This window comes from Ranitomeya imitator, chromosome 2, assembly GCF_032444005.1.
Source record: "Ranitomeya imitator isolate aRanImi1 chromosome 2, aRanImi1.pri, whole genome shotgun sequence".
In the NCBI taxonomy this organism is placed as follows: Eukaryota; Metazoa; Chordata; class Amphibia; order Anura; family Dendrobatidae; genus Ranitomeya; species Ranitomeya imitator.
In genome coordinates this window covers 288,487,399-288,500,242 of record NC_091283.1, presented here as the reverse complement: position 1 = coordinate 288,500,242, position 12,844 = coordinate 288,487,399, and the positions used below count along the sequence as shown (strand labels likewise).

The 12,844-nt window shown below is 46.6% G+C and overlaps 1 protein-coding gene across 1 annotated transcript in view; it reads left to right on the top strand.

Moving 5' to 3' along the window:
• LOC138663215 (oocyte zinc finger protein XlCOF7.1-like) overlaps positions 1 to 12,844 on the top strand; it is a 52,012-nt gene that overhangs the window by 28,353 nt on the left and 10,815 nt on the right. Inside the window, exons 3-7 of the mRNA XM_069749377.1 lie at positions 11,211 to 11,360; positions 11,490 to 11,669; positions 11,752 to 11,875; positions 11,959 to 12,056; positions 12,293 to 12,383. Of these exons, the coding sequence (XP_069605478.1) occupies positions 11,283 to 11,360; positions 11,490 to 11,669; positions 11,752 to 11,875; positions 11,959 to 12,056; positions 12,293 to 12,383 (571 nt within the window). The 5' untranslated portion in view covers positions 11,211 to 11,282. The remainder of the gene's footprint in view (positions 1 to 11,210; positions 11,361 to 11,489; positions 11,670 to 11,751; positions 11,876 to 11,958; positions 12,057 to 12,292; positions 12,384 to 12,844) is intronic.

Below are 12,844 nucleotides of genomic sequence, written 5' to 3'. Positions count from 1 at the left end.
GTTTTTCAGTCAAGATTGGGTGCAGAGTGTACATTAATGAGAAAAAATGAACTTTTTTGAATTTGCCAAATGGCTGCAATGAACAAAGAGTGAAAAATGTAAAGGGGTCCGAATACTTTCCGTACCCACTGTATCACTGTATCTTTTGCTGTGTCTTAGCCTAGTTATAGACACTATTTTACTCTTGTAAAACAAAATACAGGCCATATATTTTAAAGTGTGGTATCTCCATTACACGCCTCACTTATCTGTGGGCTAAAAATTGTGTCATTTGAGGGTTGCACCAAGATGGTGAGCGACGATGATGCCATTATAAACATCACCAGCCCACTTCCCTGTGTTCTGAAACGCTCTCTGCTCACAATCAAAGAGGATGCATTGCAGGAGTAGATTGATGAGATGGAGCAAGGAACGATACAGGGTAATTACACACTGCCCAGCCTCATCTCATCCCAACGTGGATTGGGTGACAATGAGGAGGAGGAGATATAACAGGTGCTACTTTCATGCGCTCTAGACGGTACTACAAGCACAACTGTCATTCTGTCTGTTCAGCGTGGATGGCCTGAGGACTGAGAGGAAGAGGAGCGCATTGTCATTCGTCTTCTTGGTGAGGACACAGAAGTCTTGCCTGTTAGTAGTCTGGCACACATGGCTGAGTTTGTTACGCTGCCTTTCCCGTGACCCTCGCATTCTCAAAATTTTGGGTGTCATACCCACGCTACAAGGAGAATTTTCTATCTCTTATTCCAGAGGCAGACAGGTCTACTAAAATGGTGCAGTACCAGAATGACCTTGTTGCGGAATTATTAAAAAAGTTCCCATCTGAAAACGCTGGCAGCAGAGGTCACAGTTCGTTAGACAACCAAAGAGTACAGGCGAGAGAGACACAACTCCAATCCAGGAGAGGCAGGGGGAACTCTGGCAAAGTTCTGGGAGAGTTTTCTCAGACCCTTCCATCACACAGGCCCTGAGGCACAGAGTACTCTCACAAGGAGTGCAAAGTTTTGGAAGATGATGAGGGAGTGTCTTGCTGACCGAACCAATGTCCTCTGTGATTCCTCTGTGCATTATAGTTCTTGGGTATCCAAGCTGGATACGTGGCATGAACTGTCTCTCTACACCTTGGAGGTCCTAGCCTGCCCTGCCGCTAGCTTTTTGTCAGAGCAGGTGTTTAGTGCTGCTGGTGGAATTATAACTGATAAGCACATCTACCTTTCAACTGAAAATGCCTACAGGCTGACACTTATAAAAATGAACAAGGGCTGGATTGGGCCAGACTTCTGTACACCTCCGAGTGAGAGCAGCGAAACATAAACTGTAATCCAGTGTCTTTTTTTGGAAACTCTATTACCATGCACCTCTTCACACCCAGACATGGGTATGCGCTTCCTGATTTTGCCTATTTGCTGTTGTCATCGTCCTCCGCCTTCTCCTCATCCTCATCATCCAGCACCACTAGATCACCAGGGTGAACGTGGTCCGTGATGCAACAACCACGTTGTTGTGTTAAAGGGTGTTTTTGATGTCAGTAAAAAAAAGTTTACACATTATGTTGATGTGTACCCCCCCCAGAGTGAAATGTTTGTCAGCCCATACACTTAGGGTACCATCACACAGTGGCATTTTGATCGCTACGACGGCATGATCCGTGACGCTCCAGCATCGTAACAATATCGCTCCAGCGTCGTAGACTGCTGTCACACTTTGCAGTGTACGACGCTGGAGCGATAATTTCATGACGTATGTGCGATGTAGAAGCCGTTGGTTACTATGCGCACATCGTATACAATATCGTGCACACCTTTGTTACACCATGCGATCATGCCGCCACAGCGGAACACTAGACGACGAAAGAAAGTTTCAAACGATCTGCTATGACGTACGATTCTCAGCGGGGTCCCTGATCGCAGGAGCGTGTCAGACACTGCGAGATCGTAACTATATCGCTGGAACGTCACGAATCGTGCCGTCGTAGCGATCAAAATGCCACTGTGTGACGGTACCCTTAGTATATGGTTATTACAAGTATAGGCGACCCGCTCCTTTGTAATGAGAATTTTTTTTTTTTTCAATGAGGCCCTCCTCCACGTTTCTTCCAAGGGGGATAGGGGTGCGTGCAAATTTGGGGCAGGCCTTGCATTCACTGTATAGCCAAACAGTATGGGAGACCCAGTTCATAATAGTGGGAACTGTAGCGTTGGTCAGCTGCTTCAATAATGCAATTCTCAACTTTTGGGTCTTCATCCTCAACACTGAGATTCTGCACTGCAGGTTTTCCAGCTTCAACATTGAATTTCTCCACTGCAGGTTCTTCATCCTCAACACTGCAATTCTCCACTGCCAGGTGTTCTTTGGCCTCACCATTGCAATTCTCCACTCCGGGTTCTTCAGGCTCACCACTGCAATTCTCCACTGCTGGCTCTTTATCCTCAACACTGCAATTCTCCACTGCAGTTTCTTCATCCAAAACCACTGCAATTTTCCGACGGAGGTTCTTGAGGCTTAACACTGCAATTCACTGCATAGTCAAACAGAATGGAAGTACCAACTTCCTAATAATGGGAAGTTTGGTTTCATGTGGCCATCCACTATGTCACTTCAAAGGGTTATTGGGGTGCGTGTAACCTTGGGGCAGGGCAGGCCTTGCATTCGATGCATTGGCAAACAGTATGGCAGTGCCAAATAAATAATAATGGGAACTTTGGTTTCATGTGGCCATCCACTACGTCAGTTCAAAGGGTTATTGGGATGCAGGTAACATTGTGGCAAGGCGGGCCTTGCATTCAATGCATAGGCAAACAGCGTGGCAGTACAAAATTTCTAATAATGGGAACTTTGGTTTCATGTGGCCATCCACTACGTCGGTTCAAAGGGTTATTGGGATGCGGGTAACATTGTGGCAAGGCGGGCCTTGCATTCAATGCATAGGCAAACAGCGTGGCAGTACAAAATTTCTAATAATGGGAACTTTGGTTTCATGTGGCCATCCACTACGTCGGTTCAAAGGGTTATTGGGGTGCGTCTGACTTTGTGGCAAGGTAAAGCTTGGTTTCAACGCAAGGGCTAACAGTGTGGCAGTACCAAATATATAATAATGGGAACTTTGGTTTCATGTGGCCATCCAGGACTTCAGTTCAAAGGGTGATAGGGGTGCGTGTAACTTTGGGGCAAAGCAGGCCTTGCATTCAATGCATAGGCAAACACTATGGGAGACCCACTTTCTTATAATGGGAACATTTTTTCATGAGGCCCTCCTGTACGTCTCGTCAAAAGGGTATTGTGGTGTGTCCTCATTTTTGGCACCCCTGCCACTCACTGCATAGACAATAACAGGATAGGAAACCCACTGTTTAATAATGGGAACAACAAAGCATAGCTGGCTGATGGCTCTCTAAGAATAGTGAGGACGACCTTTAAGAATAGTAATGGCCGCCTGATGGCCCTATAAAAATCGGCTTTGTGACTGACTCCTTCCTTCATAAATGAAACAGGATGTGTCAGATGATGTGTCACACACCACACGGCCAGATAAGGTTGTAAAATATTAAAATGACATTTCCCAGTGAATGCATTTGTGTTGGATGAAAGCAATGCTAAAGTTGAAAAATGCATCAAAAACGCTACGTGTGAACATAGCCCAAGTGGTGGAGGTATATTTTTTGTGGGGACTATTTATTTTGCCTTACATACAAGTCATTACCCTGGAAAGGATGTTCCTTAACATATTTCCCAGGAAAATCCATTTTGGTTACGTTTTTGTATGTTTTAGTGTGCACCTGTAAAATTGGCACAACACTCTGACATTGTTCACACCAGTGAAGTAGGAGTCAGTAATGCTTCCAGGGGTCATCCCCATGATGATCCCATGTCATTTGAGCAGTGTTCCCATTGATTTCCAGCATTTTTAGACCCTAAAAAGACCCCGGGGGGTTTGCGGCAAAAATGCTCAGGTTTCCCATAGACTTGCATTGGGCTCGTTGCTCAGGTTGAGCACCTGAGCATTCCAATTAGCCCAACCTGAGCAACGAGCATCCGAGCATTTTAGTGCTCGCCCATCACTAGCTCTAATCCAATGGTGAGATAGGGATTTACCCTAAAGAGTAACAAATTGTGGGTTTGTTATAAAAATGTTATATTTGGGGGGGGTTGTGTTGTCTCCTTATAAGGGTGTATTTCCACGTTCTGGAAACGCTGCGTGTTTGACGCTGCGTAGAGCCGCAGCATCAAAAACGCAGCGTCCAGATGTTACAGCATAGTTGAGGGGATTTCCTGAAATCCTGTCTCCACTATGCGTTAAAACACGCATGCGGCAGACCCGCGTAAACGGACATGCGGCGCGTCTTTTCAGAACGCAGCATGTCTGTTTACAATGTGGCGACGCTCTGTCGCCGCACCATAAATTTCCCATAGATATTCGTTAGATGCGGTAAAATCGCATCTAATGATTAATCACATGCGTAGTAACTGCATAAAGGCAGCTTACTACGCATGTCTCCTAATTTACATGCCGCCTTACCTGTCACACCGCCGGAAGTCCCGCGTCCACTGCACTTCTCGCGGTAAGCTACGGTAAGTTCTTGCGATAACTTAGCTTACCGCGAGAACTGCCGTGCACGTGACCGGGGGGGTTATCTCCGGTCACACTAGGCTGGTTCTAACGGTCAGCCGACCGTGAGTGCTAGAATTTAGGTGATCGCTGGAGAGTTATCTCTGGCGATCATCTACAGGCTCTGCTATGTCTGGATGCCAGTTACATATGTCTGCGGTCAGATATACACACACTTATAAGTTTGTGTATGTATGTATATTTATTGATACACAATTGCATTTTTTCATTATCTAAAATGTGTTTCTGGTGGATGATAGACCAGTTTATTTTTTGATCTCTATATTAGTGAATATTTTGGCTTGTTTTCATTATGTCATATTATTTTGTAGATAATCACCTTGACAAAGGCATCACTGGCCGAAACGTTGGTGCAGTATATGACTGGTCGCAATATCTATTCAATAAAATAATTTTTGTCATTGACTACTAGTGGTCCTCGGATTATTCTACGATATTGCATTATTTTTCTGCTACATTTTGTACTGCCATCCCCTTATCCTATTCTTTCTAGGCAGCTGAACGCAGCGGTCCAAGTGCCGGCGGCAGTGCCGGGTATTGAGGCGAGAGACTCGTGTGAGTTACTCGCAAGTGTGACACCGGCCTAACGCAGATTTCGTGTGCGTGTCTTTATTTAAGGCCTGTATCACACATGAGAAACTCGCACGAGTCTCGCATCTTAATACCTGACACTGGCGCCAGCACTCAGGACTAGTGTTGAGTGATATCTTCCGATATCGGAAAGTATCGTTATCGGATTGGATCGGCCGATATTCAAAAAATATCGGATATCGCCGATACCGATACCCGATCCCAATGCAAGTCAATGGGATGAAAATATCGGAATTAAAATAAACCCTTTCTTTCCTTGTAGGTTCATTCTACATGAAGGAAAACAACTAAGAATATTGTAGGATGTATTGGGGGAGGTGGCGGAGACATTAAAGGCATATAGGTTTAGCCAAATCAAATAGAATAGCAGGAATTTTAATTTTTTTAAAGACGTTCGGAGTTACAAAGATATTGACTATGTTAAGAATTTTTTATTTTGGCAGATATTGATGTTTCACTACTTCCACGCCCATCACCTTTTTTATTTACTTTTCCCACACATTCTTCTTCATCATCATCAGCATCTTTGACATCAACTTCTTCTTCACCTTATTCATCTTCTTCTTCATCTTCTACCTATTTTTTTTTTGTTAAATTCTTCATATTCTTTTTATTCAACTATTATTCTTCTTCATATTTTACTTCTTCATCATATTCTTATTTGTGACAGGCATTCCCGTAGTTGTTATCTATAAAAGTTTGAAGATTACACCTTCCGTTCTGCCTGTCACAAAAGAGTAACATTTGTCCGCGTTCAGTTTGGCCTGCAGCATCAGGCTTTATCCAGGGGCACCACGAGGAGGAATGGACTCACCCCCATACACTGCTTAGTCTTCTTCTGCATATAATTTAGATAATTTATTTTGCTCTGATATTAAGTGTTATGCTTAATGTTCTTCTGCTCTTTGTTCTGCAGCCTCTTGTTCTTCTGCTTCTCGGTCTTCCATGTCGTCGTCTCCAGGGTCGTCGTCATCTCAGTGGTTGTCGTCTCTGGTGTCGTCGTCATCTTAGGGGTGGTCTTCCGGGTCGTCGTCTTTAGGGTCTTGAACTTGGAAATGTAGCAGAAGGTACAAGAAGGCTGAGAAAATGCCGAGAACCAGCTGATGGAACTGGAACCCGGATGCATTGGCCAAGTGTGCAAGAGCCAATGGCACGACCGAGGACCAGCTGACGGTGCTGGAACCCGGTTACTAAGCAGGAGGTACCCGCGCTAAAAAGCACTACCAAGGACCGCCTGGCGTTGGCGGAACTCGGATAAACAGAAGGAGGCACCTAAGCCAAAGGCTCTGCCCGGATCCAGCTGACGGTGCTGGAACCAGGATGTGGACCAGAAGGTCCACAGGAGAAGAGAGAACAGCTAGGCCGCGAGGCTGCCGCAGTTACCGAACACCAACAGTCCTACAGGGGGAGCTTGGCCTACTAGCACTACAGAACCAGCCTTGATTGCCAATTCCCGCAGCCCACATAGGAAGCTCCTAAACTGGAGGCACCGTGGAGTTGGCTAACCCGACCGCAACACGACGGGACAACGTATAGGCGTGTAAGTGACCTTGACAGTTCCCGGAACCAGCTGACGGTGCTGGAACCAGGCTGGGCAGGAGGAAGTACCCGTGACAAAGACACTGCCGAGAACCAGCTGACGGTACTGGAACCCGGATGCGTTGGCCAAGTGTGCAAGAGCCAATGGCACGACCGAGGACCAGCTGACGGTGCTGAAACCCGGTTACTAAGCAGGAGGTACCCGCGCTAAAAAGCACTACCAAGGACCGCCTGGCGTTGGCGGAACTCGGATAAACAGAAGGAGGCACCTAAGCCAAAGGCTCTGCCCGGATCCAGCTGACGGTGCTGGAAGCAGGATGTGGACCAGAAGGTCCACAGGAGAAGAGAGAACAGCTAGGCCGCGAGGCTGCCGCAGTTACCGAACACCAACAGTCCTACAGGGGGAGCTTGGCCTACTAGCACTACAGAACCAGCCTTGATTGCCAATTCCCACAGCCCACATAGGAAGCTCCTAAACTGGAGGCACGATGGAGTTGGCTAACCCGACCGCAACACGACGGGACAACGTATAGGCGTATAAGTGACCTTGACACTACCCGGAACCAGCTGACGGTGCTGGAACCAGGCTGGGCAGGAGGGAGTACCCGTGACAAAGACACTGCCGAGAACCAGCTGATGGTACTGGAACCCGGATGCATTGGCCAAGTGTGCAAGAGCCAATGGCACGAACGAGGACCAGCTGACGGTGCTGGAACCAGGCTGGGCAGGAGGGAGTACCCATGACAAAGACACTGCCGAGAACCAGCTGACGGTACTGGAACCAGGATGTGGACCTATTCAAGATTGTCTTCCTAGAGCCCCAACTAGCGGTGTTGGAGCAAAGGGTCAGCAGGGGAGCAGACTGTAGGCCGAAGCCTGCACTGGAGGCAGCTTTGTGTCTGCGTTGCGTTTGCAGGACACGTTGCCGGCTACACAGCAGGGGAACAGCTGGCGTTGCTGAACCCCACTGACACAATGGCGGGTGTTTTGCTCTGTGCAGCCAGCACTTCCGGGCACCAACTGGCGGTGGTAGAGCCCAGAGTCTGCAGGAGGAGCAGAGTGTAGGCCGAAGCCTAATTGAACCAATTTCAAAGGTAACCTTTAACCCCCCCTCAGGTGTTACAAACTAGAAGAGCCACACCTTGTGCTGCAGTAATGCTGCACAAGTAAAAGGTTGCTCTATGAATTTTGCTCCTTGCACACGCTGAATGAAACACGTATCCAATTTAGCCCCTTATACAGTCAAACTGTCTTGGAGGCGTGACTTGCCTTCTTAATGAGACGCAGCACAGCTGTAAAAAAATCCCACCTTGGTGCTGGGCGCAGCCTCCTGAGCGTCGTTATTTGCTGTACAGGAGTCTGCGCTCCTGTGTTATCCCTTGGCCACGCGCTTTTAGCGCTGCCCATCTTCTGACCTCATTTCATGTCGGCCGGTGCGGTTAGCGATGCCCATGAATCCCAGACCCGCAGTGTCTTTTCCTAAATTCACACTGCGGGGCTGGGATTCATGGCCTTGCGCAGTAAATATGTTCGCCTCTCACTCATGTCCTTACACCCGCTTCAGACTGTGCGGCGTCAGCTGATCCCTTATCGCATGCCACGGCCATGAAGCCGCACAGACTGAAGAAGGCGGAAGGAGATGAGTGAAGACAGGCGAAGATATGCACTGCTCCTGCCCATCAATCACACCCTCGCAGTCAAAATAAATAAGACAACGAGGGGCGTTGTGTCGGGCTGGGTGGACGCACAGGCGCAGCCAGCCAACCAATGATGTCAGAAGATGGGCAGCGCTACCAAGGGGGTTGCTGCGTATCATTAGAAAGGAAAGTCACACCTCGGGGACGCAGTAATGGTCTCAGGGGACACATTTTTTACGTGTTGAGTTCGACGTGTGCAAGGAGAAAAAAATTTGAGCCACCTTGTACAAATGCAGCATTACTGCTGTACAAGGTGGCTGTTATACATACAAACGCCTGGGGGGGGGGCAGGGTCCCTTTATTTCAGTTCAGGTGTCTGCGTGGCGTTTGCAGGACACGTTGCCGGCTACACAGCAGGGGAACAGCTGGCGTTGCTGAACCCCACTGACACATTGGCGGGTGTTTTGCTCTGTGCAGCTAGCACTTCCGGGCAACAACTGGTGGTGTTAGAGCCCAAGGTCAGCAGGAGGAGGAGAGGAGCAGAGTGTAGGCCGAAGCCTGCACTGGTGGCAGCTTTTGTTCTGTTGTGCCAGCGTGGCTTGTGCTGGACACGTTGCCGACTACACAGCAGGGGAACAGCTGGCATTGCGGAACCCCACTGACAAATGAGCGAGTGTTTTTTCTGTGTAGACAACACTTCCAGGTGACAACTGACAGTGTTGAAACCCAGGGAATCAAAGAGGAGCAGAGTGTAGGTCGAAGCCTGCACTGGAGGCAGGAAAATGTCTGTTATTGTGCCAGCGTGGCTTGTGCTGGACACGTTGCCGGCTACACAGCAGGGGAACAGCTGGCTTTGCTGAAACCCACTGACACATTGGTGGGTGTTTTTCTCTGTGCAGCTAGCACTTCCAGGCACCAACTGGCGGTGTTAGAGCCCAGTGTCTGCAGTAGGAGCAGAGTGTAGGCCGAAGCCGGCACTGGAGCAAGTTGAAAGGGAACCTTTAACCCCCTCCCCCTCCCAGGCGTTTGTTGCTGAAAGAGCCATCTTGTACAGCACTAATACTGCACAAGGAAAATGTGGCTCTTTAAATTATGCTCTTTGCAAACGCTGACCTACACACTCATGTAATGAGTCACCGCTGTGCTTTCCGGCTGGCCGGCGCTCACAGCCAGTGCAGAGAAGCACAGCGCCGGGGACAGACACGGAAGGTAACCCCTTGAGAAAGGCTACGAAACGCGCGTCGGGGAGGACGCCCGCAGTATTTACTAACTGCATAGGTAACTATCAGCTAATATGGCTGCTCCAACTTATGTGGCTATCATACCGTGTATGGGGTATACTATGCTTTAGACCTATTGGGTTGAGTGCGCAATAGAAGGATGCCATTATTCATGGCAGGGTATGTTTATTCATAATTGCGTTACTGTGGGCGTCTTTTTCTGAACACGTGCGAGTGGGTGTTCTGTTCCCCTCCTCCGTGTGGTACCTGTATTGGATTTTAATAATAAAATTTATATTTTGCTTATACATTGTACTTTTGGAAGTCTTTTGTCGTATGTGTTTTCTTTGTTGTGTTCTATATTGCGACATTCCTTATTATGTCCAGAAGCAATCACAGTTACGGTATTTAAATATTTAAAATCTATATTATTACTACTGTGATATGCGTATTCATGAGGTGTTCTAAAAAAACGGAAGGTAAGTATGTAGTGTTTTTTTTTATTTTTACGTTAACGCTGGTAACCAGGGTAAACATCGGGTTACTAAGCGCGGCCCTGCGCTTAGTAACCCGATGTTTACCCTGGTTACCAGTGAAGACATCGCTGGATCGGCGTCACACACGCCGATTCAGCGATGTCTGCAGGGAGTCCAGCGACGAAATAAAGTGCTGGACTTTCTGCAGCGACCAACGACATCACAGCAGGATCCTGATCGCTGCTGCGTGTCAAACTGAACGATATCGCTAGCCAGGACGCTGCAACGTCACGGATCGCTAGCGATATCGTTCAGTGTGACGGTACCTTAAGAATCACAATGTTTTGGTTTTTTTTCCTTTTCCGCTGATAGATACAAACGACGCAACTACGAAAGATGGAAACCAAAAAAACATGTATTACTCTTATAGTATGTGGCTCCTTTATTGGCTCCTACACAGCGTAATATTCACACAGTATTGTTTTTTTTTGGTGTTTTTCATGTAATATATGGAAACGTACAGGAAAATGCTAAAAAAAAAAATCCAGATAAAAACCCACTGTACATTGAGACATTATCATCAAATAACTCTTGTCTTGGTTCTTACAAACCATCTTTTCTAAAAGCCTCAAACTTCTGTGTGTGAATCAGACCTGAGATCTAACGTGATAGAAGATTACAGTGCGGAGAAGACGGGAAACCTTCATATAGATGGCCGTGGTGATGGAGTCAGTGACTGACTCTGGACAAATATGTTTCTAGAGCCGTAGTAGAAGATGAAGATGTTGTCCTCATCATGAAGTAGTTATTTCTCCTGTCACGTGTAATGAATATCTCCTGCAGTATTGCTAATGCCGATTCCAGTGTCGGTAAATGAGACGAGAATTAGTGTTATGGAAGATGAGTCTATGAGGAACGTATTCAGCTGCTGACTCCGAGGAAGAAACTGCTTGTTGTCTGTAGCCTAAAATATATAGGGTTTATTAGTAGATGTAAAGAAGAAAACTAAATACTGTAAAATAATAAATCTCCTCATATGTTTCCCCTTATTATCTCCAGTAATTGTATTATTACACAGGACTTGTATGATGTTACATCGGCTCATCTTCTCATTCAGGTCTCTACAATAGCGGATCCTCTCAGTGAAGATCTTCTGAATAAGAGAATTTTCCTGATTTACTCATCAAGGATGGAAATGGATAGAGAAAAGATGGCGGAGAGGATATTACATCTCACCCTAGAGATCCTCTTCCGTCTTACTGGAGAGGTGAGAGATTCTGATGACATCACATTACATCATTCTTATCTATGGGAATAACAGATGGACAGAACTGGAGAGGTGAGGACTCTGGAAATGTCTGTAGTGAGGTTTATTAATGTGTCTCTCCATAACCAGAATTACACAGTAGTGAAGAAGACCTCTAGTGAGCGCTGTCAGGACCCTGTGTCTGAGGGATGGGGAAGACCCCTGAGCCCAATCACGGGGTTTCCACCTCACTCCATAATACACAAAGACATCAATGACCAGAAGATCCTAGAACTCACCTACAAGATGATTGAGCTGCTGACTGGAGAGGTGACACTGCTGGGAATGCTGGGACATTATACAGTAACGCTATGAAGGGATCAGGGGATGACGGTATCATTGCATGTGTCAGGTTCCTGTAAGGAGTCAGGATGTCGCTGTCTATTTATCCATGGAGGAGTGGGAGTATTTAGAAGGACACAAAGATCTGTACAAGGACATCATGATGGAGGTTCCCCAGCCCCTCACATCACCAGGTAATAGACAGGACTAAACACATACGGCCTATAATTATCTGTATGTAAAGAATGAAGTCAGTCCCTGTATGTGTTTCCTCTAGATCTGTCCAGTAAGATGACAACACCAGAGAGATGTCCCCGTCCTATTCTTCTACAGGACTGTAACCAAGAAGATCCCAATGTTCCTCAGGATCATCAGGTAGATGGAGAGAAGGTGTCATGAGATCTCCCATATGTTGTGTAGATAGTTGTGAAGGTCTTGTGCTTAGTCTTGTTTTATCGACCAATATTATTTGCTTAGTCTTGTTTTATCCACCAATATTATATATATTTTTTTTTTACTTGTGTAATGAGAACAATGGAGATGGCAGGATTAGAGATGATGATAGCTGTGAATTCTCAATCTGTCTGTGACTTTTACAATATTTATTTTAGGGTGAAGATCTGATCAATATTAATACTACAGAGACCTATATGAGAGATGATGAGCGGTGTAAAGAGGAGATTACTACTTCTAACTGGCCAGGTGAGTAGTAACCACTAAATATAGAGAAGTCACAGATTCTTCTCAGTCACCGGCTGTGGCTGCTTTATCGGTGGTGTTGTCCGGCCGTATCACAATCGTGTGATCACCATTTTGCCTCTAGACCACAATATGTTCCTCCACCCAAAGCGGTTCAAATGACATTGGTCATTGAAAGCCCTTTTCTATAGAAGTTACAACCTGGAGGCTCCACCTACCCCCTGGGATTAGAAGACGCTGACCGTTATCTGCACAGATCTGTAAACTATAAAGCCAAATGACCGTAGAACGTGCTGACAAGTTAGAAAATCACTTGAAGAAAAATATTAAAATGGCCTCTGAGAGAAAGTGTATGGTAATGATGCTGTTGGCTTCCTAGAACCCCGAGATCTTATTAGATGAATCTACCTTCTCTCCCTCCTGTGCTGCTGAATGTGCTCATATGGCCCCTACAAGACCAGGTC